The sequence below is a fragment of the Cebidichthys violaceus genome, unplaced genomic scaffold (assembly GCF_023349555.1).
Source record: "Cebidichthys violaceus isolate CVI_PGR_0920_01 unplaced genomic scaffold, fCebVio1.0.p SCAF_8, whole genome shotgun sequence".
In the NCBI taxonomy this organism is placed as follows: Eukaryota; Metazoa; Chordata; class Actinopteri; order Perciformes; family Stichaeidae; genus Cebidichthys; species Cebidichthys violaceus.
The window spans coordinates 12,941,267-12,967,482 of NW_027176964.1; the positions used below are offsets into that span (position 1 = coordinate 12,941,267).

Below are 26,216 nucleotides of genomic sequence, written 5' to 3' on the forward strand. Positions count from 1 at the left end.
GACAACAAATTGTCTGATAATCAATGTGTGGTTAATGTGCTCTGTGCATCAGCCCTCATTCAGGCACAGTGTCCTTGTTAATAATTGATAAAATATTCTAATCTAATGAATGTCATACATTTCTATTTCATGGTTGTGCCCTTCATTTCTGAAGAACAGTAACATAAATGTACTGTATCTAGCATCTGCAACAGGAACATTTCATCTTTTAGTAATTCATTTTTCCTACCAGTCCCTCCTTGTTCTCCATGTATAGCCATCATTGTAATGGAAGGTGAAGGTGGCCTACATTGGAATAATAATAAATCTGTTCTTCTGAATACCTCAGACAATAGCCGAGCCCTGGCCTTTACAGAGTTGCAGACACGGGCCTTGAGTGTGCCGAGAGCTCTCTATTTTTAATTGGTCTTGAACACTCCATTGTTAAGGAACAAGAGATAGAGAAAGAAGAGGAGAGGGGGAGAAAACACCCGTGTGCATCACTAGCACATTAGCACAGCACTAACACAGTGTCATTATAATTTGCTCTTAGTCTCACTGGCTAATTAGCTTGTCATGGTGCAGCAGGTCCTGCAGAGTATGTGGTCATTAGGATCTAAGAGCATAGAAACTGAATGAAAATCAGTGTTCTCCTGTCGTCTTCTGAATTTGTTTTAGACAGTGACAATGGCAGCACGCTGTCACTCGAAATACTGTATTCTTGTGTTTTATGGTGGCCAATAATGAGGAAAGACTTTTCCCCCGTTGTTGTGTTCGGGTTCACTGACCCAAATCAAGACAATTTGTAGGCCTCAAATTTGGTCACAGTGTCATAGCTATAGTTCTGCGACATGTCTGGTAGCGATGTTCTAATATTTACATGTATTTCTATCATGTGATGGCACTTTATACTAACAGTCACTGCATTTTAGTTTTTATTAAACGGAATTGACATCTTACAAAGGGTACCTATTGTTTTATTAATATTTCATTAATGTAGTAGTAAAAAATGTACAAATGCCGCATGAGGGATCTGATATTTTCATCCCTAATTACCAACAAAGAGCAGTGCTGTGCATAAATTTCCTGTGCAACACTGTCACAACATGGCTGTTTTGAGATGAGAAGTAAACAGCCTGTTTTCATCATAGAGGAAAGCAGTGGCGCCAGGATCTCCGTCTTTGTAACATGAGTTGCAAATGAACAATTCATCAGCTGATTATCAGTGCTGGTTCGCATCACACCAAGAGTTGCTGACGCCTCAAAGGGAAAAAAACTAAAATGTTCTGTGCACCTGAGCAGATGGCTGAATGTTATTAAAAGAGACCTCACAGCCCTCATATAGCGGCACCTGATTGAGGTTGGACAAACAAGTGTCTCAAAGTCGACTCATCTCCCGCCCTTCTACATGTACCTTACACAACTTCCTGCATAGCCTCAGAAATAATTAGCCTTAACACTTGAATCGCAGACCAACTGAAAGCGAATAATACTATAAAAAGCTCTGGGAGCAAAACTGTGTGCGGCTCTCAACAGTGAATTATAACAGTGATCATGCTGTGCAGGGCAATCAAAAACACAGGAAAGCCACGATCATCCTGTAAAATGGCTAATCACAATTTACCACACAAAAGAGCCAGTAACCCTAACCCAGCCAGACATGACTGAAAACAATATTCTCACATAAACCACTGAAAGACATATTCACATCTATTTGAATTATGTTTTTATTTGCCAAAAAAATCCTTAAACATGACTAGCTTCTTCCTGGGCTCTCAGCCACATCTCACAGTCTTCCTCAGCAGATAGTTTGCTCAGTTGTCATGGTGATATCTCAGTTTTCCATCATGTGATCTAAGTATGGAACAATAGAACTGCTCAGTTGCCATGGAAGCAGTTCTGTAGTTCTAAAGTTCCACAATGATGACAACTGTGATATCACCACAACAACTGAGTAAGCTCCATCCACTGACAAAGCCCATGAGATGAAGTTGAAAGCTCTGGAAAAAAAGCTAAAAAAGTGGACCTTGAGTTACAATTTTGTGTCAAACTACTGTTGTCCAAGGTCAACAATGCCCTTAAATGCTCATCTATGTATTAAATGTTTTGAATTTCACAATGATTGTCACCGACAGGCCTGTGGGGAGATCATGCGTTTAGTTGTGTGTGTGCGTGTGGGCATGTGTCTGTCCATTTGTCCATGACAAGTATCGCATTCTACTGACCTTATATTTTTGCCACTCATTTATGAGTGTATGCGCAAGGACCCCTCATGTTTGCGGTGATTCACAACTGCTTCAGTAGCAAAAAGCATTTCTGGCAATTGGTTAGGCTAAAAACAAGCCTTGAGATATTGTCTCTCAATTTCTAAAGTAATTTTTTCAGAGCCTAATGTAAGCCAGGGCACCTTCTTGCCCACATAATCTGTATTTCACTTGCAAACAATATCCAGTGCACCTAACATGCCTAGTTTCACCAGCAGTATGGTTTCACTGGTTTGTGCTCATGGATTCACTTGTGAGTGGTGAGAAAATATTAGTTGATAATAAAATGCAGCCCCTCCTGTGATGTGACACGCATGTGATCCGAAACATGTTAAGATCCTTTTAAACAACAACTTGCTACCACCTGACAAACAAAGCCAAGGGGGTTGACTCTGTGTCATCACAACTCACTGCTCCTCCTCCTCCTCCTCCTCCTCCTCCTCCTCCTCTGCTCCCTCTCTTCCTGTTTCATTGTGTAAACATGACAGAACCCCCACTCGTTATCTGAAGCTGGAGACAGATGGAATTGGTGAGCGTTACAAGTGTAGCACAACAAGACAAGTGGGCAAGCTCGAGTCATTGATGAAACAAATAGGGTTTTGTGAGAGGCTGTTTGGCTGACACACTCGGGGACCAATCCTGCTGATTTAGTCGACGTTATTCACCCTTTTTTAACACCGTATCTGAGTGAATCACCAGATGTTAAATTTAATGGCAAGAATTCACATCGACTGCGCTTCAGCTCTTCTTCACATGCAGGAAAGCAGAGCTTTTGCTAACAGGTTGTTTGTCTCACCTCTAAGCAAAATGTGCCTTCCAATCATTATCACACTTCCAAAAGAAAATGTATTTCAACATAAACAGATTATTTTTGGCTGTGTCTCAAATGCTGTTACAATTTCATTACCGAGCCAAGCTAAATAGGATGATGACAAATAGAATGTGTTCTGCATATCCTTGAAACTTTGCCAACACAATAATTCTCACTTGTGTTTTATTGGCAAGAGGGGAGAGAATTAGATTAACCTTTAATATTGAACCAAAGCGATAAAATCTAAATGGGGCTTGGTTGGCAAATAGATTTTAACTTATTGATTTCTCATCATTTCCCTTCTCTCTGTCATGGAGGGGAAAAAAACACTTATCTCAAACACCAAGAATTTTTACGATTTTATTTTTTACTACTTTTTTTTTTGGTCTTTTTATTTTGATGAATTATAATGATAAGAGAGTTTCTATCAATCCAATGATAAGAGCATTGTCTCATTAAGGGTCACATGCTAGAATTCCCAGCGCTAACAGAAAAGGTCTCTGCATTTACCTGCTTTCTTGCATACTCATGAGATTAGGCCTGTTACTTTGTGACTGTTAATCCTCAGGACCTGAGTGCTAGTAATGGTCATGGAAATCTTTCTGTTAAGTTAATATCCACCTGCTTCTTAGCATCGACAGATCCAAACTATAGTTAATATGTTAACAGGAGAGTACCACAATAGTCTTGGGCATCTTTCTTTAGAGATAAAATACATGAATTTGTTATTTGCTTCTAACTCACAGTTGACAATTAGAAACACAGTTCATGTATAGAGGTGCTATATTCGAAATTCAAAGCATATCTCTGATTGAGGGACTTTCTCCACACGGCTTTCAACATGGCAACGACTGAGCTGGTGGCTAGCAGCGCAAACAGCGGCAACAGTGCTGAGACAACCAAAAGTGTTTACTTCCACGCTGATAACTCCATGCCGTTGGTCGGGATGGAGTTATCAGCTCTAACGGCCAAATGAACACAGTGTAGTGACTTCATTCTGTGCCCAGGACGCTATTACTCCACTATATTTTTACATAGCAAATGGATGTTAGCTGCGATAATAATGCTCTGAAATTCGAATTCAGCACCTGAAAGTTTAAAAACATAATCAGAGTTTAAAAAAAATAATTTGGGTCTCTTTTGGAAAGTCAGTGGTTGTTAAATGCAATGTGGGTGTCAAACAAGTACTATAGGGATGTAGCATTTGACACCCAAAGCATACAGCGAGAAAAAGGACAGTGATGTATCCTTACACATCATAGAAAACATAGAATTATTACATGCAAGTTTTTTAAAGCTTGTTATGTACCGCCATGAGTTGCCTTTAGTGTGCATGTAGAATAACAGGACTAAGAGTAGCCATGCAAGCGGGTCTCTGACGCACAGTGGAGCTACGACTTAAATGCTAGCATGCTCACAATGACAGTGAAGGTAAACTGTTTATAGTGTTCACCATTTTAGTTTGGTATGTTAATACCAATAGTGTTGGAAGAATGAACATGTACCAGTTTTAGCCTATATTAAAGTAAATTAGAATGGCCTTGATAGCGCCATGGGAAACAATCGTCGATCATCCCTTCATTCGTCAATATACGATCCGATCGGCAATCAGCGCAAGCCTTAACCTGACACTGTTTGAACTGCTGATTGGATAAAGTCTGCTCAACTCCTGAATTCTCTTGTCCACGTTGCAGGTTCAGCCTTCATGATGATGAACACGTCTGGACGCTTTGCAGGGCAGAAGGCCTTACTGCTAACGCCACAGTTGAGGGAGAATGACACCCACTGCGTTACCTTCCACTACTATATAGGAGGCAGAGACAACAGCCACCCGGGTCACCTTAATGTCTATATCAAAGAAAACAACAGTCCAATGGGGATGCCTGTTTGGAACGTGTCCGGTCCAGCCACTCGCTCCTGGGGACAGGTAGAACTGGCCATCAGCACCTACTGGCCCAACTTCTACCAGGTGAGGATATGTTTTCTGAATCCAGCTCTCTTTTGTATAATGTCTCATCACAAAACTAGGTTGCTCGTTGTAAGCATCTTTTATAGTCAGGCCAAAGTCATTAAATCCTGTTCACTGGGTGGAGCAAGATAAATGTATTATTTGAGGAGATCCAAACAATCACACAATAGCCCATTCAAAACACCTAAGATTATTGATTTCTGGGGCCACCTCGGTATCCATGGTAATCCGTTCTCTCTCCCTTCCATCTGAGACAGTTCTCTTTTTCCAATTCTGAAAACTCATTTTCACTTACCAATGCACATGACTGCTGGCAGGGGCAAGGTGATTTCACACTTGCCTGGCTATTAGTTTTCGAAGGGCTTGTTCCACAAGTCCAGCAAATGTTAATTGATGCAGAGAGACCCTTTAACCCCCCAATGGGAGACGTTCCCTTGGTAAATTATTTCATTATGGCCTGGCAGAGCTGGTCCACAGTGGCACTGAGGGGAGTCCTCCTGCTTGAGCCAGAGTCAGCCTGATAACTTACAACAAGGGACACCGCTGAGCTTCTCTCTGCTGAATGCAAGATAGGAGCCTTAATGAGAGGCACATGGACAAAAGAAAGAGAGAAGAGGGGGGAAGGAAAGAGGATGGTGACCCTTGTGTGACATAATGATGATGCAAAGCCAGTCTGGTCACATGTTTTTAGTTTGTGTTTGGATTCATTGATTCTGTTTAGAAAATTAAGAAATGTGTCGCTCAGCTTTTATTTGTGCAGTTCAGACACTGTGACTGTAGCTGCTGCGCCATTGCAACAAATACATTTTTAACAAAATGATGTGTTGCTTTTGGACTCTTAAGTGAAGTTTAGTGATGCTTGGACATTCCGTCCGTGGTTTTCCAGCAGATCTCTTCATGTGGGGTGAGCATTAAGGCCCAAAATGACATGTAATGCTTTTCAGGGAAATTCCCAGCATCTGTTACCTTTCAAACCCCAGCGGAAGGTCTGTCTCTGTTTGTAATTGTTCCAAAACCAAACTGACAACGTGGGTAAATGCGAGGATGCTAATGAATTTAGTGCCACTCTCAGTCAAGAAAAGAGAAACCAATGCTTGAGATTGTCACTAATTAACAACATGTCACTAATTATAGGTATCTTTAATTGCATAGTAACCTACGCATTCGTCAAAGGGAAGCCACCTGATACTTGGAAATTATTTTTTAATTACCGGTAAGGCTTTTAGTCATCATGAGCCTTTCAGCCTTTGATAATTACTCTTCTGTCAGGTCATCCCTAAAACTTTTAATTGAGATTGTCATGCATTTCCAAAATTGCTGAACATGCGCAAATGCTATAATTTCCAATAAATGTAATGTGTCTAAATATGTTCCGCACATACTACTCAAAATATGTACTTTGTGCGTAAGATGAAGACCCATTATTTATCCTGATGTGAAGCAGTGCACCAATGAAAGAGAAAAACCCAAATATCCTCATCTATCTAGATTTCAATACAGTAGAGCCTATGACAGAGCTAATCAATCCTGTTGTAATGGAGTACTTAGCCAAGTCCCTTAGGGATAGCCCGTGCGGTGATGTAGACGTTGAATGTTGGGTTCACTCTGTGTCTCCCTGACAAATGAGAATGGTGAACTTTCCTGCGACATCAACAGCTTTCGTCCCATGTGAATATTTTCAGTCTGTAGGTCAGGCCCAATTATGCACTGCACCATCATTGATGTTGGAATCAATTATATCACAGCTATTAGGCAGGCTGACTGATGTCTGTTGCACAAACAAAGGATTTCAATTAGAGAGTGGGGGCTAGTTCATTTGTCTGGTGGCGATATATGGAGTGGTTGGCCTTTTAATTTCCTTTAAATTAGCCTGTAATGAGGCCATAATTGGCACCCAAAGACGTTCACTTTCATATTTCATGAGACAAAAAAAGAAATTTATAATTAGACAGCCTTATCTGAAGGCATCCTGCCTCCCAGATGACAATGGTAACTATCTCCGCCTCCACATTCCCAGGCTACAAAAGGAATCTCAGAGATGATGTGTGTGCAGCCTAGCTACGGCTAGCAGCACACAATTGTCTGTATGAGACCACATACTGAACATTACAGAAACAGTTCACCACAAAATCAAAAAGACATATTTTCCTCCAAATCATGACCCGGTTACTCAAGATAATCCACAGACCTTGTTGTGAGCAGTTTCATGAAATACGTTCCTAACAGTTGAGTTTTTCAAATATCATTTTGGCGCTTTGTGCAAAGTCAAAAAGCCATATAGACATTTCTACAGCCAATATCTCCAAAACTAAGCAACCCCCTCCAAAATAATGTGGATTGATAAATAGCTCTACAGGTAAGAGAGAAACATTAGTTTTTTTGATTATGAGGTGAACTATCCCTGTAACATATACCATTCACTGCACGATATAGGCTTATATTTAGGGAGTAATGGAATGCAAAACATGTGTAGTCTGAGTGTGTGTGGTGTAATGGGTCTCAGTACCACACCCTGGGTTTGGGAAGGGACCAGCATTCTGTTTCCCTTTTTATCACAGTGCAGACCAGCGAGTACATAACTCTGACATTCTGCTGGGACACGCCCTCTGTCAGGGCTTAGGACCATTTGTTTTGCAGGCCAACTTGGCCCTTAAAATAGGGTCATGTTAGTCCTATACACTACAGTTGCACTTGATTTCGGATTGTTGGTCGTCAGAGATAGCAACAAACATGTCCAACAAGAAACACTAGACACAGAGCACCTGTTGAAGGCAACACATATGTTCACACTTAACTCTGGTGGCATCTATCCATGCAGATGGTTGCTTTTTTTTCTTCAGGTTTTGGGGGATTCGCCTCTGAGATATCTGCCCCAGTCAACAGTTATATAAATAGTTGACGGTTAGGTCTGTGGATTATCCAGCTGTTCGTAACTTTAAACATTTCCTAAAGAGTCCTGCATTACAGAATTAAAACAGGTTGCACCATACAAAAGCATTCTTACGTAGAGATTACAATTGTTGTTACTAGATATTTACACCCAGTAACTGCCAAGTGAAATAGTTTCAGTGCTAATTGGACCAACTGACAAATGTTGGCTTGCTAACATACAGTATAACTGACCTTATTAAATGATTTCCAAAACACTATGCTAAAAACTTTAGATGAGTTGGCCAAATAATACTGGATAGGTTACCTATAAATTATTGATATTGTTATTTTTCCCTCATTCTACATAAATATGGCTCGTATTTCTCCAGTGTTCGCATGAATAAAACAAAGTCACACTTAGATTAGCCAAGGATTGTCGAAAAGTTCAGTCCCTTTATCATCCCAGACGGGAAGCTTGATATGCAGACAGGTGCACAAGATAAAAAACACGAGAACAAAACAAAAAGCAAAAATCCGTACAAAACAAAAGCTCCAAAAATGTTTCCTGTACCTGATTAAGTTTAGCATTTAGCCTCATTTAAATGTTGTATATGGAAGTTACTGTTTGTCACCACTTGTGATGCTGGAGTCACTTCCTGTTTGACCGTGGGTAAGTGGAGAGCAGGGCTGTCTTTCAATCAGAGGGTTGACGGTTCAATCCCCGGCTCCTGCTCCTCTAGTCTTGTGTCAATGTGTCCTTGAGCAAGACACTTAACCTTAGCTGTGTCTACGGTGTGTAGATAGATACTAAATTGTAAGTCGCTTTGGATAAAAGCGTCTGCTAAATGACTGTAATGTAATGTTTACATATTGGATTGCTTAGGATTTGACAGCACTGCAGATGTTTCCTAGCAACAGGTTTACAGAGTCTTTACCAGCTAAGACATTCTCTAGTTTTAATAGCGCATTATGATTTAGAAAATATCTAACTTAAAACTAGGTAGTAGTCTATAAAAGTGTTATAGGGAATTTACATGCAAACTTAGAGATTGGGAATATGAATAGGAACTTTTTTTTGAATAGTATTGTTCTATGCACATACATTGTTTTGAGGACAACTAAAATGAAATGATTAGATGGCGGTATATCAGCGCCGTCTCATCCACGGTACACTATGTTTGTCACAGACTGTGTACTAATGATCTCAGGGCTCCAACTTAATTTAACACTTGCATGTCATAACACCTATCAACTGTGACATATTGTGGAAATAATGTCGGTGGCCTGCAGCTGTGTGACCAGCTGCAGCCCAGCCACGAGCAGATCGCATTAGCTGGAGCTGGACTTCTCTGTGCACATGGGCAGCCTCACTCAAGTGCCATTTGAAGACATGTGGCCATTTATCATTGGTGTTATGAGTCTCCTCTCTCCTCCTCAGATTGTGTTTGAAGCCGTAACCTCAGGGCAGCGTGGCTTGCTGGCCATCAAAGACGTCGTGGTCCAGGGCCACCAGTGCAGTAAGTCCTTTTTCCCCTTCACCATAAAAGAATATCATCAAACAGTCACTGTCCTTTCCATGACACCCTCCCAAATACCTGTATCGTTGTTGTATGCAAGCCCCCCCCCCCCCCCCCCCCAGTCAAACAAAAGGCCTTCAAAGAGTATGCTACAGTCAATCCAAAGTGTAAACCTCCGTCCCCCTATCTCCCTGAAGATTTATGAGCATACAGTTGACACGCTGTAGTGTGCTCAGGATTTAATGTTGGTGTCGCTGTGTTAAATCTATCCTTTGAGAGATTGGGAGAAATAGCGCAAAAAAAGGGGCACAAAAAACAAATAGCACAATGCAGTTTGCTGCTGCTTGTGTTTGGATTCCACAATTTTGCTCCTCCCTCAAGGATATTCAGTACAGCATCTCATCTCTTAGATGTTCGGAGTTCTGCTTCCCTTGCTGAATATAAGCACTTCAGAGTGCGCTGCAGAGCTAATGAACATGTAATCACTAGGATATTTAGATTTTTCTGCTTTAGCTTTTGGGACTGCCGTCGTGGGAAAACAAGGATGAGGGCTCTTCAGGATTCGTCATGTCTATGCTTTTGAGTGCTGAGAGTCGTGTTAGTCCATAAGGCACTCCTTAGGTTTATACAAGGAGGTTTTCACACTCTACAGTCCAAGTCTAAATCAATACCTCGCGGGTTTTCATCAATTGATTTATACTTTACCCCTCATAGCTGAAGCATCATACTCTGATTGTTAGGCGCTAATGACCTGGTAACCATTTGAATGCAGCTGAATTCCTACAAATGTTATGTCAATAAGATGGATTTATATAGCGATAAGTGTTGCATATAAATGTATTTGAGTGAATCAATGAGGCCTTGCGACGTGATCAATGTTTAAATGCGCAAAAGTGTGAGTGGATCAATACCCTGCTCAGTGGCAATTGGGTTTCTTTGAGTGATAAGCAAAGTGATCAAAGCAACTCTTCAGTGGAGCACAGCCAATTCATTTTCTATTTATAAGACCATGTGGAATATCTTGCACAAAGGTGTGATTATGCCACAGGGTGGTCTGCCTCTCGTTGCGTCATTAAGACATTAGCGATGAGAAAAATAGATTTGTCTTTTTTGGCACTGGAGGGATTGACAGGACAAAGTTATGAAGGAGGTGTAGTGTAGTTCAAAGACAAGGTTGTAAAATATTAAGTAGAAGTGAAAGTCTTGATGATGAAAGTGATAGAATTAGCTTTTGCCAAGTCTTTAGAGATTTGGTTATGTTTCGAATCAAGGTCGCTCCACTGAATTGCCCTATTTTTCTCAGCAGAATAGCGGTACCAATCAAAAATGTTCTACATAAGTTACTTTCCGTGGACTATCCCAGTCTTTGCATCCTGGTAATGAGCACAGTTGGAGAAGAGAGTAATGCTTTTGGAAAAAATCCCCTCAATCAATGAAAAGATGCAGTTAGGAAACAGCAGAAACTGGGTGCAGGATCGGCCTCTGGTGTCTCATTTCAAGGATATAGGTGGAATGTTCCTCACAAAGCGATGCCGGCCTCAGGCGCTGAGGGGTATCGGATAGTGTAATAAAGAGCACTATCCGTTCAAGCCTATTTCTCTCATTTCTTATATTTTGCATGCAAATCTTGGCATGAGCTTTTCAAAGTGGGTAACTGTGAAATCTGTGGACACATGATCGTAGATCTTAATGCAGCCGTTGAGCCGCTACTCCAGCACCCAGTTCTGGTGATTATTTCTCATTAAGTACAAACCCATTTTAGTGAAGTACACTGCATCTCAGCATGTGCTCTCATGTAACTTTTCTGCAGCTGTCTAATAGATATTTGCAATTTTTTTCATAGTGAACACACCTCACTTCCTGACTATAAAGGGAGTGGAGGTCAACGCTGGACAGACTGCATCTTTTCACTGCACCGTCAATGGACGCAAAAGGGACAATTTCCGCCTCTGGCTTCAGGTGAGATCCCGTTTTTTATCCTTTTACTTGCACTCTAGATCAAGGACCAGATCAGTGTGTGGAATCGGTGATAGAATTGGGCCCTTTGGAAATTAATGTGTCTTACTGAACAGACCCTGCTGTCTGAATATGTAATCTTCTGATCAGCAGTGCTATTGTTGTCTAAGAAGGCTGCAGGCTTTTTAAATGTGGAAATTAGAAATGCAGCATTTGGCATTTAATGTAGCACATTCCTCAATGAGTCATGATGATAGAGAAGATCAACGTCTGGTTTAAGGGAATAACTGTGTTTTTCATAATGGTTAGCAAATCAACATTTTATCCAAGTAAAATTAGGCCAGAGGGTAACGACTGTCAACCATTTTGTGTGATATGGATACCACTGTTGGCACTAAAAAAAGTAAAATACACAATAAAAGAAGATAAAAATGGGGAATCAATCAACATCACAGAACAACCCATAATGATGTAGACACTAATACAATTGTGCTTCTTTAATGACTCACATTATTTGGATCAAAATGGCTCTGTCAAGGGAGAGTGTGGTTAAAAAAAAAAGGAGAGGAGGCAAGAGTGCTTTGTTATTTTAAACATGTTTAACCCCAAATTACATAGGGCCAAATGTGAACTGTTCCACCACAGCCATTTTCCTGATTAGCGAGCAGATGTCCACTTTAATTGACAGTTAACCTCAAACCGTTTTGGAGTTCAACCACAGCTTTAAATGAGAAATGATATGATGAAACGACTAAGTGAAGAAGAGATATTATAAGGGCGTTAGATCATGTAAATGTGTGTCATGGCACCTTATGTTCCATGCTTGCACAAAGTACAGAAACGTCCTCATTTTAAAACGCGTCAAATTACATTTTTAAAGTCGGTTTCAGGAAATATACGAGTAGTTTATGTAGCTTGTGTTTGAGATTTCACCTGCTCACCAGTTTTCCAGAGTCCTCTGTGTCTGGGATGCAGGGGATTACAGGTGTTTCAGATCGTTGCAGTGTGGTCTTAACCTATATACATGTTGGCTCTGTGGATACTGTGTACTATATCCGGCACAGCTGAGCTGCACAGCAGTCTTGAAGTGACCTTGTTCTGAGCAGCGAAGGTAGTGCATCTGGCAGACATAACCCTGCCGGCTCTGCTGCTAAGCACACTGTCACACATGTGATCAGTGGGAGCATGACGCTGGGTAAAGGTCCTCTGCCAGGTACTCCATCATTTTAACAAACACGTCCTCATTAGCACAGGAGCTGGAAAACAAACATTAAGTGAAGTCCCCCGATGACAGTAATGAAGAAATATTTCTAATGAACAAATGTCCCCCATCTGCCTGCTGTGAGGGGTGACAGCTGGGGAGGGCCCACTGTGTGTTTGTGTGTGTGTGTGTGTGTGTGTGTGTGTGTGTGCGCATTCCTGTGTGATAAATGTATTCCTACCATCAGCCACCGATGGGAATGATAGGACACAAACAAAAGCACACCAAAACGGGCAACAAGCACACTCGACCAGAGTTTCTGAAACACACAAGGTCGGGTCACTTTGCTTATTAAACCGTTCCGTTTTGTAGGCTTACTTGTGTGTTTGTCATGGTTCCAAACAGGGCATCGGTGGACGGGAGGCCCCGATGAAAGCCACTAAACCTTGGAACAACCGGCGCTTCATAGGCACTTTCGATGTAGAGAACACAACCAAGGGCGACTCGGGCCGCTACCGCTGCATCGTCCACTCAGACAAAGGGGTTGGAGTGTCCAATTATGGGGAACTGACCATAAAACGTGAGTATCGGTCCCAAAGCAGAGAGAAAAACACAAACGCCGTCTGTCTGCACTAACACACACATGACCTCTGTCCATACAGCAAAGTCAACAGGAGATAAACAGGAAACGCTGTTGTTGTTGTTGTTGTTGATGATGTCCTCGAAGGCGATACTGAAAATACTAGCTTTTTATGTTGATTTGTTATTCAGAGGACTTTCATACTTCCCCTGAACAGGCTGTCCTTGACTGAGCACAATTCCACCTAAAAGATCACAAAGGGTTTACAGTAACCGCACTGATATTTCACTCCTGCAGTCATTTGATATGAATTTATGGAGTCGTCTGAAACTAAATCCTGCAAGGCCTCACTTTCCTGCAGCCCTATAGCCCGGTAATGGCCTTCTATATTTCTTCACCTCAATTTTCTCCCTGTGCTCTCAATTGAATTTACTGCCTCAATTTTTTTTTTTCTTTCTTTCTTTCTTTCTTTTTTTTTTGTCTCCAAGCTCTATGTGATTGATAGGTTTAATCCTGGCTGTCCAGATCGAGGTCTGTCAATCATGCGAGAATGGCCGGGCCCAGACACAGCAGAGTGAAGAGGGAGATAAAGTCTCTCTGCCCGAGTGTATCAGTGGGTTTCAGTGGTGTACTCAAAGAAAATTTACTGACACACTGGAGGCACTCAAAACCAGACTCGTGCATAAATTCAGCAACACAATCACTCGCACAACCTCGCACTTACACATACTCGCTAGACGGCAATATTTTTGCTGATCGCTGCCTTCAGTGTGTTACTAGATATATTTCTACTGAAGACAAACCAGTTAAGTGTAAAGTGCCTTTGTCATAAATATTTTAAATAATTTTCTAGATTTAGACAGTTATCGAATCTTTTAATGCATCCTGCTTTAAATTCTGCGGAGATTTTTACACCTCGATGACTCCGACATAAGCCAACTTGTCGCAGGAAGAAAAGAGGCGTTTTCACGGTTATAAGTGTCACACATAAAAAAAGGCTGATATCTCCTCTTATCGTACCAGTCGTAAAACAAGTGCTTAACCCTCCTAGCAATGTGTCTGAGTCGTAAATCCTCCTCAAATGTGTATTCACCGCTTCCGTGACTCGTTTTTTGGAGGAGTGACCACGGAGCGATTCTGTGGATTATGAGCCTGCTACAGTCACACACACCAGCTCGCTCTCCCTCCTCCACTCATTACCATACACTGCCTTTTTTTTTTTCTTCTTCAACATGAGGAGAGTGAATGCTTGATTATCCCAGATAATCACTTCTGCCTTTCATGCCAGCATTCACTCAGATTTATGTGCCTATGTGGAAAGCGTACTGCATGTATTTCCAGAGCGCCATACCAAGTGAGCCAGTGCAACCCCTTTCCGTGCCCCCCACCCCCACCCCCACCCCCTTGTGATGGGCTCTCCTGTAGTGCAGCCAGTGGTTCTGAAAGGGGGATAATTACTCCCTGTCCAAGTGCTGGCTCCTTTCTCGGCCTGGTTAGAATCACCTGGAGCCCGCAAAGCGCCCGCTATGCTCCAACATAGTATTCTGGGCCACGCTACCGACTCAACGCTGCCGAGGCGCAGCCGTGTCAGCACTAATGAGAAAAGCCACCAAAAATCGAAGGCCAACCAGGCAAGCTCGTCATTTTCCTGTGGCCACCTCTTCTCCTATCAGGAGCGGATCAATTCCTTACCCTTAGCAGCGCAATTAGGAGAGCGCACAACGTAATGAGGACCTCTTGCATCTCAGCAAGAGAGGCTCAGTGGATGTAACGTGCAAATGAAAGAAGGATTTATAAAGAGTCTAACAACAGCAGAGTAGCAGCTCTTATTATTGCTCTCTGTGTGGTGAATGGCAAATTGGGGGCAAGATGTCTGTGTGTGTCTGGAATTGTACAAGCATGTACCATTAATGAAAGTCTTGTATTAGTCAATGGGGAGAAAATTAAATGACATTTTTTGAGAACTGGATAAAGCTACAGTTAACTTTTTGTCATATTTGCTCAAACTGCCACTATATCCTGACAGTACTTGAGACAGATAATCTGTGAAAAATGTGCTTCTTCTGACTCCTTTTAGTGCTCCCGATTGTATTTGCAAAATGTTCCCACACCATTGCTTATTTCTCGCCTCAAATGTTTTCAAATGTGCTTTTTTTTTACCTGTAAAATTTGATTTTTTTTGCTTGGTTGTGGCTTGACTGTTTTCAACATGGCAGCTGGGTCACAAACTTTCTCATTTTACAGCTAAACAATACACTAAAATACGTTTCTGAAAACATTTGAGGCGAGAAATAGGCCATGCAGTTACAGGTTCTTGATTAATATTTGATCAGCGCTGTCTAGTTTGACAGTTTGATCAGAGTTCATGAGCTTCACAAGCACTGATTGGCGGCTGCGTGAGAGACTCGTCGGCCCTGATTGGTTGTTTTCCTTCAGGCACGGTGGAATCTTGCAATTGCCTTCAGGAGCACTAAAATGAGGCAGTGTAACCTAATTCTTTTCACAGATTATCTGTCTCATGTACTAGTGTCAGCATACAGAAGTTCTTTTTTATTAAAACTACCAACTTTAGTTTTAATCATTTAAGTCATTTATGAAAGCAAAGAGGTCAAAGATGAACTTGTTCCAGCTTGTCAAATGTGAGGATTTCTGTTTTCCTTTGTGTCATATTATTGTAAATTAAAAAATATTTGGGTTTTAGACTGTTGGTTTGAAAAAACAAAAAAACATTGTCAAGTCACCACCACTGATTTCTGGGAAATATGATGAGCATTTTTCACAATTTTCTCACATTTTACACAGTAAAAGAGTAATAAATGTAGTTTAAAAAAATAAACAGTTTCAGCCCTAGTATGACAGTGAGCGTGTCTATCAGCTTTGGGTCCATGTGCGTTGCCAATGCGACAGTTTTTCATTACATGTGCATGAGCGTGCATTTGTGTGATTGCGTTCTGGCAGGCAGGCAGGTGCTGCGGTAGAGGAGGACGCAGCTGTCGCCAGGCCGCTTGCCTGTCTGGTCAACATCATGACAACAGCTGCTCGCTGACCCTTGCGTATGGCCGCCACCGTCATCTGCACGCTGTCACCCATCTCCAGCCAGCACGGCGCTCGGTTCGGAGCCCTTTCCAGAGCCCTTTCCAGAGCCCCACTGCTGCGAAGCTCCCTCGCGAGGCTTAAACAGTGGGAATTGAGTTGTTAATATCCTAAAGTGTTCCGGCACTTGAGTGTATTTCACACCGGTAATCCGTTATTTTCAGTGCATCTGCGGTGGCTGTTGAACAGGGGATTACTGCACCTACAGGAATTATTTCATCACCGTAAGCTGCTGTTGCTTTTGTGAAGCAGTAACTTTCCAAAGTTAAATGAAATGCGTATTGCTTTAATACGTCATGATGCTTAGTGGTATTGTTATATAAATTGTCTCAAGTGAAGCAAAATAGGATTGAATGACAGCAGCGGCATCTATGCATTGCAGTGCATAAAAAGTATGTTCCCTATAGAAAAGGAGGATTGATTGAATGATTGAAGGGCTCTTGCTTGATACCTGGTACCTAGAAGACAATACAGACAAAACCAGATAATCATACGATGCAGTATTATAACTTTGGTGGATGTTAGTTGGTCGAATTTTGTGTTAAGTTGCAGAGTTTCTCACTCTGTGAATCAGTCATGTTTGAGTCAGCAGCTTGAAACTTTGTCATGTTTTGGATCACAAGGTGTCACAGAGTGAGTGTGTTGGCAAATGTGTCAATAAAATCTGGCAACAACCTACTTGACACTCGCCTCCTTTGATGTAGGACTGCTTTTTTTATTAAAAAGGACTGTGATATTTCTCAGTTGTACTTAAAGTAAGTTCTTTTATAAAGTTCTTGCTTTTGATTTAGTTCTTTAATGAGCAAAGATGATTAATAAGCGATAGAATACATTAAATCCGTTCTTATAATCATACTAGATAAAAACCTGAGGTCTCTGTCCTGTGAAACCAACATTAATTCATTAAATGAATCTGAGCATATTGCCACTTAACTAAGTTAAGCCCCTTTTAAGACATAACGGACCATAAAAGACCATCAAAACAAGCCAATGGCTGAAGCCAGATTTCGGAGCACCTCATTGTGTTTGTCTGGCACCAACACCCAGACTGGCGCTCTGCGTGTAAGTCCAGGAGAAGACCTGCCGGATAAGCTGGTTCGCTTTAGGTGATGTTTGACAGCAACATTGTTCGGAGCTTGGATTAGTGGGAGTTTAGGGACCTGCAACTTAGGTCACCGTAGGGTAACCATCTGCTGAGGGAGAGCCTCCAATTCTCCGAAGGACACCTCAGCCCTAATGTGCCTGGAGACTCGTCCCTCCCCATGACAACTCCATGAGAAGCAGCCGGACGACTAATGCCGTTATTCTGGTACATGTGTGTGCGCTCATTAGAGCTACTCACCGTGGCCTCTGGGACGTGTCACTATTGTAGTACGTGACAAGGGTAGATTCCTAAGCAATGCCTTGGCTGTGAGTCACAGCTCTTTGTTGATTGGCTGGTTTTTGGTTGCACCAGGAGACATTGTGAGATGGTTAATGGTGTCCCTTTTTTTAAATAGAAGGTGGAACAAGCATTTTGTAAAATGTGACTTTAAAAAGATAAAAGGTATAAAACTATTCTTTTAGATGTTAGACGTTTTTAATTACACCTCGCCTGTTACGGGGGCATCCCCTTACCTGGTTATATAATAATGCAATTCTGCAAATATCCCACATTTGAAAAAAAACAACTTGTCTGACATTTCGAAAAGCCTCATTATAGCAAGAAAATGGCACACGGTTAAGCGGGATTAGACAAATATTGGTGACGTAACAGAGAAAAGGTAATCTTTAAGGTTGTCATTGAACACCACATTTGTCTGAAAGATATAAACTCATATTGAAGAACTTTAAATTACATTCCTGACACATTGAAGGTTCAAATGGACCAGAAATGTCTCCGTTTCCAATATCTATTTTGATGGAAAATGTTAACTTCGTGAAATATTTGTACCATCGAGTTTGTGGAGATGTTTCTCTTTTTTTATTGATCAAAGACTACAGTTTGTTGTTGTTTAAAAATAACATGATTTGTTGTAATTGTGTACCTTTAATGATTTTGTGAAGGTCTCTATCTTTGAAAGGACATTTGTAGAGTAAGTCTGGTTGACACAAAGGCAGCAACACACAGATGACAAAACACTTTGAAACTGTTTGAAATGTAGCGCAATCATTAGTCTGCAGTGTCTAAATCTCAGAATTGTACTCTTTGTCTACTCTTGCCTTGTACTTTTGAACATCAATACCAAAATGTCAGTACGTTTACAAAAAGTACTATGTATTCTACTCAGCTGTGATTTAGAGGGAAACATTGTTCTTTTTAGTGCACTACATTCATTTGACAGCTGTATTTAGTTACTTTACAAATCAAGGTTTTTTTAATGCAATTATCTTATAACATATGATGATTTGCTATTGATTAAAATACCCAAGATATTTATGTTACACGCTACAACATCAGAATGCTGCTTTCATGTTGACCCTCTGAACCCCAAGCAGTTTTGGGGCATTTTTTTGCTCCCGTCACATTGCTCTGTGGCCTTGATTTTCACTGCAATATAGAAGAGCTGCACCTCTATGGAAACAGCACAACCATGGCTAGAAGTAGAGAGAACTCAAAAATGTATAACAGTTACAATGCCATAAATCATAAAAAAGAAAAGAAATGCAAGTTGAATTTCTTTGATAATTTGTTTTACAAAAATTGGCAAACAATGGAATCTATATACCCAACATTTTGAGTAAGTGTCCACAAGTGTTGGAGGCTCCACGTGCCACATATATTGAGCTATTCATAGTTTTAAAACCTCTACTTACAGCCTCTCCTGTCCTCTCATCAATGCACCGAGTTCAGCAGCCTGCAGTTCTGTCGAAGTTTCACGGAATTGTAGTCATGTGACTGTTGGTCTCAGCTGAGTCAATAATAGCGTCCTCTCCTGCTGAGGAGAGCAGAATTTAATGCTTTTTACAGGATCAGTTTACTTCAAACGGGTAATTTGAAGCACGATTTTAAATGAGACATGTAAAATACAATGTTGATGAAAGATCCCAATTTTAAGCTTAGTTATGGTTTCTTTTTCTTAAGGAAACGTTTATCGCAAGGAGTGTTCAAGGTTTGTTGGAAATAATCTTTTTTGGCCCCCATGGCATCACATGACGGACCCAGTAGTTGTAATTCCGCGGTTTCGCCACTATGTCAAATTTGCCCTCTTCCTGAGGGCTTGTTTAGGTTTAGGAGGTCTAGCAAACGTGACGAATGCATCCCCTTCCTTATAAAACATTTGCAAAGACTATCTTTTGTTCAGCATTTTTTACATCCATGTTTGTCAAACTGCAGCCTTCTTCTTCTCTGTCTTTGCTGGTGCATTGCAGCAAATCTTAGGAGGAAACCGTTCAATGGGACAGTGTCAGGAATTTGTACCGCGTCACTCGCATGTGAGTTCTCGTGCACGAGATAAACAAAACAGGAACCTACTAATCAAAAAACAGATGCATAGCAGTACTACAGGTCTACAACTTAAAGCAATCTTTAACTGCACTTCAGATCAGTTAAAGAAATGTGTGCCCAGAATGACTTGTTCCTCAATGTATATTTGTAAGACTAAAATATCAAGATGGTTATCCCAATATCTGCACATGACAACTAAAGTCATTTGTAGGAGACTGAATTGTGTTGTCAATTCAATGATTTTTAGTTTTTAATATAATTAGTTGAATTCCTTTTAATCAGAGAGATGACAACTACAATTGTCCTCAATTAACAGAGGATTTTCCATAAGAGTGCTCTGATTTAAATCAATACATTGTTCAATAGGAGCAACATTTGCTGAGGTTTGGACGCTTCAGTCAATGTTTTACTGATGACGAGATTCCCCACCAAGCTGGAACTATTGATTGTCACGTGGCTCTTCTTGAGTACCTTGATAATTGGGAAACATCAAGAAGTTCTTCATGTGCTTCACAAGGACTTTGATGCCGTTGATTGTTTGAAAGAACAGATTGATTTTGAGCATGTTGTTTGCTTGTTACAAGCATTTCTCCACAGTTTTTTTTTCTGTGGGAATGCCGGTGCTTTTTACACAATTTAAAAACACAATTGTTTTTTTGTATTTTCAAGGCTTTCAAGCATTTCACCATTATGTATTTTCTATTAACATCAATCAAAAAAATGTTTTTGTTTCCACAGAGCCTCCAGTGCCTATTGCTCCACCACAGCTGACTGCTGTTGGTGCCACTTACCTTTGGATTCAGCTGAACGCCAACTCCATCAATGGGGACGGCCCGATCATCGACAGGGAAGTGGAATACCGCACTGTGTCCGGCACAATGTACGACCTGCAGCCTGTAGACAAGACCACACACAAGATCGGCCACCTGGATCCAGACACAGAGTACGAGATCAGCGTTCTGCTGACCAGACCTCTGGAGGGAGGCACCGGAGCGCCCGGACCCCCACTGAGGGCCAGGACCAGATGTGCAGGTGAGGCCAAACATACCATTACTTACAGAGCACCACTGAGATTTTAGCGAAATTATACATTATGTTGTATCACAATGTCACATTAACAGGCTTAAAGCACAGTTGTGCCCAATGCCCAACGCAGACGTGCCATTTATAACGTAGCATCGTCCAGCTCTGACCAGGGTCCGACAACTATCCGTTTCCGCTCCATTGATTCTCATGCAATCGTTTCAGATTTTCTTCATTTTCGGGCTGGTTTTGTGGATCTGGAGCTAGTCACGTTTAAATGTTGGGTAAGAGAGATTGGAAAGAGATATACGTTTCTACGTAAAAATAACCTGTGGAGCTAACATTAGCAGAATATTTTAGCTAGGGCTGGGCAAGTTAACGCGTTATAATCGTGACAATATTAAAATACATATTGTCGTGTTTTTAAATAAACATATAAGCACCTGAGAACAAACTGCTCTTAACTGCAACTCTTAACATAACTTCCCAGGTTCCCATGCTTCACCTACATTCCCCTGGGTCCTAAGTCCCTCCCTGTACAGCTTCTTATCACCCTCTATGTACCAACATACATTTATAACAAATACCACACATAATACATGGTACTCAGTGTAATGCGTCTGACCAAACATTTTTTGAGTTTTTAAAGTTTTTTTGTTTGGAATACAATAAGCATATCATTTAGTTATCGCTACTGAGAATTTAACAAACGTAACAAAAAGAAGTAGATAGGTTTGCAGTTTTCAAGGTGTATATTTCAAATTGCATCTATTACACACATGAAGATAAAGTTGTGAACACCGGCTGAATATCTATTATCAGAATCATTATAGCTGTATTTTAACTGCTACTGTGTAAAGGGAATACTGCTGTTAAAAATAACCTGATTAGTTTGAAGTGTTTGCAAACCAAATGTTATTGCACTTTTGTTCATATAGCAGTACTTTTAAAATAAAAGTGCGCAATACACTACTTTTTAATTCATTATTGAACTTTGGGCATAACAATATGATTAATCTCAAAAAAATCATGCGATTAATCGTGATTACAAATTTTAATCGTTGCCCAGCACTAAATTTAGCACATCATTAACCTGCATTAGCACGTCTCTGCTGCTCCATGGTAGCTCTGACAGCTTAACGGAGTAGCAGAGGGGGGCGGGGCTTAGCAATGGGGCAATGTGTATGTTGTGTAACATCAATAGAGTACAGCTTCTAAACCATCCTAAATATCAAACACACCGATTTTTTCTTGAGCTTTGAAAGTGAACTAGAACTAGATAGAAACCTCCACATAATTCATCCTTTTACTTTCTCAAGTGTGCTACAAAGGGCATTTATGTCTTTTTAAGTTGAACCTACGATTCTCGATGTATTAAAGTTCCAAGGTTCAGTCCAGCTTTATTTATTATTTTACAGAAGTACATGCAGGGATTGTAGAGAAAGTTTTTATTAGAAACAAATTAAATGAAGAAGGACACCTCAACAATTCAAAGATTTCAAGGTATACCCATGTGGCTAAGGTTGCTATGTCAACATGTGCTGTACCAACATGTGCTGTACCATGGCATACAGCCTGGAGGTAATATTCCACTAATATTCCCCTTCACATGTAGCCGTGCATATTCTTGATTAATGTGAAACACCCAGTGAGCAAAAAGCTGTTGATATCCAAGTCTATAATACTGTTTGAAAGTAGATGCCTTTCTTCTAAAGACCAGATATGTGGGCTTTTGTTTTTTATGCATGCAAATCTACCCCAGTTTTACAAACTGTTGGTTTGTGTATAAAACACAAAGCTGGCGTAAACAGGCAAGAGGCTGTGTGACGCAAACCGCAGTGAAAACCACAATTGAGACACTTATTCCGAATGCGCTGTATATATGTTCAAAGAATGCTCCTAAAACAGGAAGAATATCAGCGTATCCCTCATGTCTTAATTGGATTATGCAACATAAAGCCTAATTTAGGATATTCAAACATAATATGCTGTTTTTATTACCTTTATCAAATTCTTAACATTGTCAAATATATTTGGAATAATAGTGTGCTTGCAAATGTTGCCGTTGACACCCTACAGTCTCAGCTGTATGGTTGAGCTAGATGAACTTTAAAAACCTAAACTGAGAACACCACAGGTAACAAGTATTTAGGTAACAAATGTAGTATCACTGCCAATTCACGACTGATTTGTAGGAACTGCCTCTTGTAACAAAAATAGGAGCTGGTTTTGTGTTATTGGTGCATATAAGTCTATATTTTCTTCCTCACTTGCTATAAATTTCTCTTTGGTTTTATTGTAGACTCCTGTAACAGACCTTGCAACAAAACACGGGGGTTGAAGCCCTCTCTCAGCTCTAGCTTAAACATGAATGGCTCGTTAATTGCACATCAAATGTGATGCTCAGGGAAGAGCAGTCTTTGTAGCTTTTGATATCTATAACAAAATGATTTGTGAAACCGAACAACACAAAGTTCACTGTGACTGTCTGCTCTATGCACAGTTCCAAACAAAGACTCTCTGCGACACACCAGAAAACAAAAAGTGAACAAAATAGAGAGATACTGGGATTTGTAACAATTCTGTGAAAAAGAGTGGTCAAAGCAGTCCATTCATCCTGCAGTTTTTAATTATTAATGTATTATTACTGCCTTAGGTTTGTTGCATTTGAGTTTGAACCATCTCCAATTTACTTTTACAAACAAAACATTTAAAAAAGATTCCTATTTTTTCAAATCACCCCCAGCATACAATACATAATCATCATGGCTCCATTGTTGGTAAAGCTCCATTGTGTTTCTAAAGCCTCACTGCATTTGAAGCAAATAACTGCAGCTCACAATTGTCTAACATATATCATTGCCATTTTACTTTGGTAATTATTTTTCTATAGTAGACAAAGTTCTCTTTGTTTTCAGTTTCCACCTATAGATCTTCATTAAGACTTTTAGCATATGGACAAAAATGTTCTTTTTTCTAAGTAATGTATTCTACATGAGCTCCTGGAACAATTATAAATGCGCACACTTTTTAAACATTACATGCAACAGAAATATTGATAACACCAATGAACCAGAGAATAATAACAAGTTTAGATAAACTCTTTTAACTTCCCTTGCTATTGTGAACAGCTGTGTCTCACAATAAACGACATGATTTATGGCGGGCTTCAGACATAGAGCGGAAAACTGCCCTGCCACATGGTTAACTTCATAACTGCTTGTTTATTCAGTGTGATTCTCACTCTGAAGTCCTTGCACGCTTCTTAATTCATCAGCAACACAGATTGATATCATGTGTGAGGTAGAGTGGCACCAGTCATTATGTTGCTGTTATACTGTGGGCATTCAAACTCAAACATGTACATAAAGGCTTTGAGAATGCCTGATGATATTGTGCAAATTGCCCTTCTCACAACATTAACCAGCTAAATTCCCATGCTGTACTAGGATGCCAACTCAGGGTAACAAAACCAACCTAGCCTCAGCATTTTCTCAGGCTAATGCTGTTTGGTGTCCAGAGAAATGCTGATGAAAATGAGATTTTTCTCCCCTCCCTGCCCAGGGTGTAACCCCCTCTCCCCACTGTGAAGGTCACAGGCTTATTCATTTTTAGTCTGCCTGATAGGGATGAATGGCCCTACCTGTGCAGCCTTCTGAGCCAGGCCCGGCTTCTGCAGGGGGTCCTGCCCCCTTGGCCACCCTGCCGGTCACAGTCGGGGAGATTGATGGCCCCGCTTCCTGAAGTGTGTTTGAGGAAGCAGCTCTTGATCTTGTCCGGCACTCTGCTGGTCTTTCCCACTGACAGGCCGGGCCTCAGCAGAGCTCCTAATTGAACGGTTAAGACTCACAGGGCTGTGTGATACATCACTGTTGATACAGGCGGGCCCAGAGACTTGCTCCCCTCTCCCTGCACTGCTGTCTGGAGGCGCTAATGAAAATCTGCGGCCACTTTAGAGCACGCTCCCTCACATAATTATTCATAGCCATGCCTTGGTCACTTCGCAAACTGAGCAATGTTTCTGATGACAAAGGATGTTTTAATTCAATCTTCTGTACAATAGGGAATGTATAATGCATGACGCCACCATTTCGATTCAGAAGCAGTAGGAAGAAAGGGGCTGCTTTGAAAGGTTTTCTTTCCGATGAAGCACTTCCATTGCTTTCCCTGTGAACATCAAAAGAATGTCCTATCCAAGGCTCTGTGATTGCTCGAGGGGGTTATTTGTGGTTTTGCGGAATGAGTCAAACAACATTTTGCTTTTGCTTATCCTTGTGCCTTTCGTCCGTTGATGTTGAATTTCACAGCTTGTTAACATTTGTTATTTGCCTCATTCCCGAGCAGCCAAAATGACTCGGCAAACATTTTTTAAGCTAAAAGAGAAAAGCATTTGGTAAGTGCGCTCCTCCATGTGAAATTTGTACCTGTGTGAAGTTGTTTACCACTTCAGAGGTCTCCACGCTTGGTAAGAGCTACTTGAAGGAAGACACTGTTTTATCAGGTGGTGCCCTAGGATCACAGCAGGGTGCCCTCCATTTCAGCAACACTATTGAGAAACCATCTCACACTGAGAAACCATTTCCAGGCCTCACTAGGAAGGCAGATAAGCAAGCCTTAAACTACTCCTCTGCAGTCTGAGTTGTACTTCTGGATCTGTGTGGGAAAGTGTTTACATCGCAATAGGTCGCTAACACGTTTTGAACATGGACTGATGCCACTTTTGGAAGCTAACATTTGGGACATTTTCTTTCTCCAAATTTGTGTGTTCAACCCACATATGCAGAAGACAGTTACTTTTGATGCATGCTTTTGACAATGTCTGAATAAATCAACTCAATTATTTGTAGCCATTTGAAGTTGATTGAGCCGGAGTATCTAATGCAGCGAAGATAATTTCATACCATTTTCCATGGAAGGAGAACAGTCTGTCCTATGTGCCTCATATCCACCCTCTGGCCTTTGCTGTCCCCCTGGCTCTCGTGCTTTAAAAAATGTCAGTACATGATGTCCATGCTGGATCCAAACACCTGCTCAGACTCCAGCCTCTGCCAAGTCCACATCTCCGTCTATAAGTTCTCTCCATCTGCGCTCCGGTACCACGTGGGAGTAGTCTCATCTGTTTGTTTTTACTTTGCCATTCTGTTGCACTGAGGGCTATTAAACACAGGGGGATGAACGTTAATCAGGGATCAGCTCTTGCTTTAACACTCATTTATAACAGTGGAGAGTAGGGAGGAGCCGCGCAATTATGTTCACCCACACCAAGGTTGGTTATTTGCATTTGGCCTCCTGGTTAATTTGTGAAAGGCCGGGTCTGCTGTGATGCGAATAAGAATGACGCCAGTGTCTGGCAACATGAAAATGGTTGTAGTAGTAGCATCACTTTATTTGCCAAGTACATTAATTTGTCTCGGTGACATTGGTGCCGGGACAAACTTAACGGACAAGTGCTAATGTTATGTAGATTTTCCAGAATGCTCTTTCCCATTATGAAAAATCCTGCAAACAATTAGATGTGTTCAGAA

General features: G+C 41.0%; 1 protein-coding gene across 9 annotated transcripts in view; it reads left to right on the plus strand.

Moving 5' to 3' along the window:
• The window catches only part of LOC137892562 (receptor-type tyrosine-protein phosphatase mu-like), a 148,693-nt gene that overhangs the window by 41,671 nt on the left and 80,806 nt on the right, over positions 1 to 26,216 (plus strand). For all 9 annotated transcript variants that reach the window (XM_068737806.1, XM_068737811.1, XM_068737808.1 and 6 more), the window contains exons 3-7: positions 4,749 to 5,023; positions 9,333 to 9,411; positions 11,255 to 11,370; positions 12,974 to 13,148; positions 20,407 to 20,700. In XM_068737806.1, coding sequence (XP_068593907.1) covers positions 4,749 to 5,023; positions 9,333 to 9,411; positions 11,255 to 11,370; positions 12,974 to 13,148; positions 20,407 to 20,700 — 939 coding nt within the window. The remainder of the gene's footprint in view (positions 1 to 4,748; positions 5,024 to 9,332; positions 9,412 to 11,254; positions 11,371 to 12,973; positions 13,149 to 20,406; positions 20,701 to 26,216) is intronic.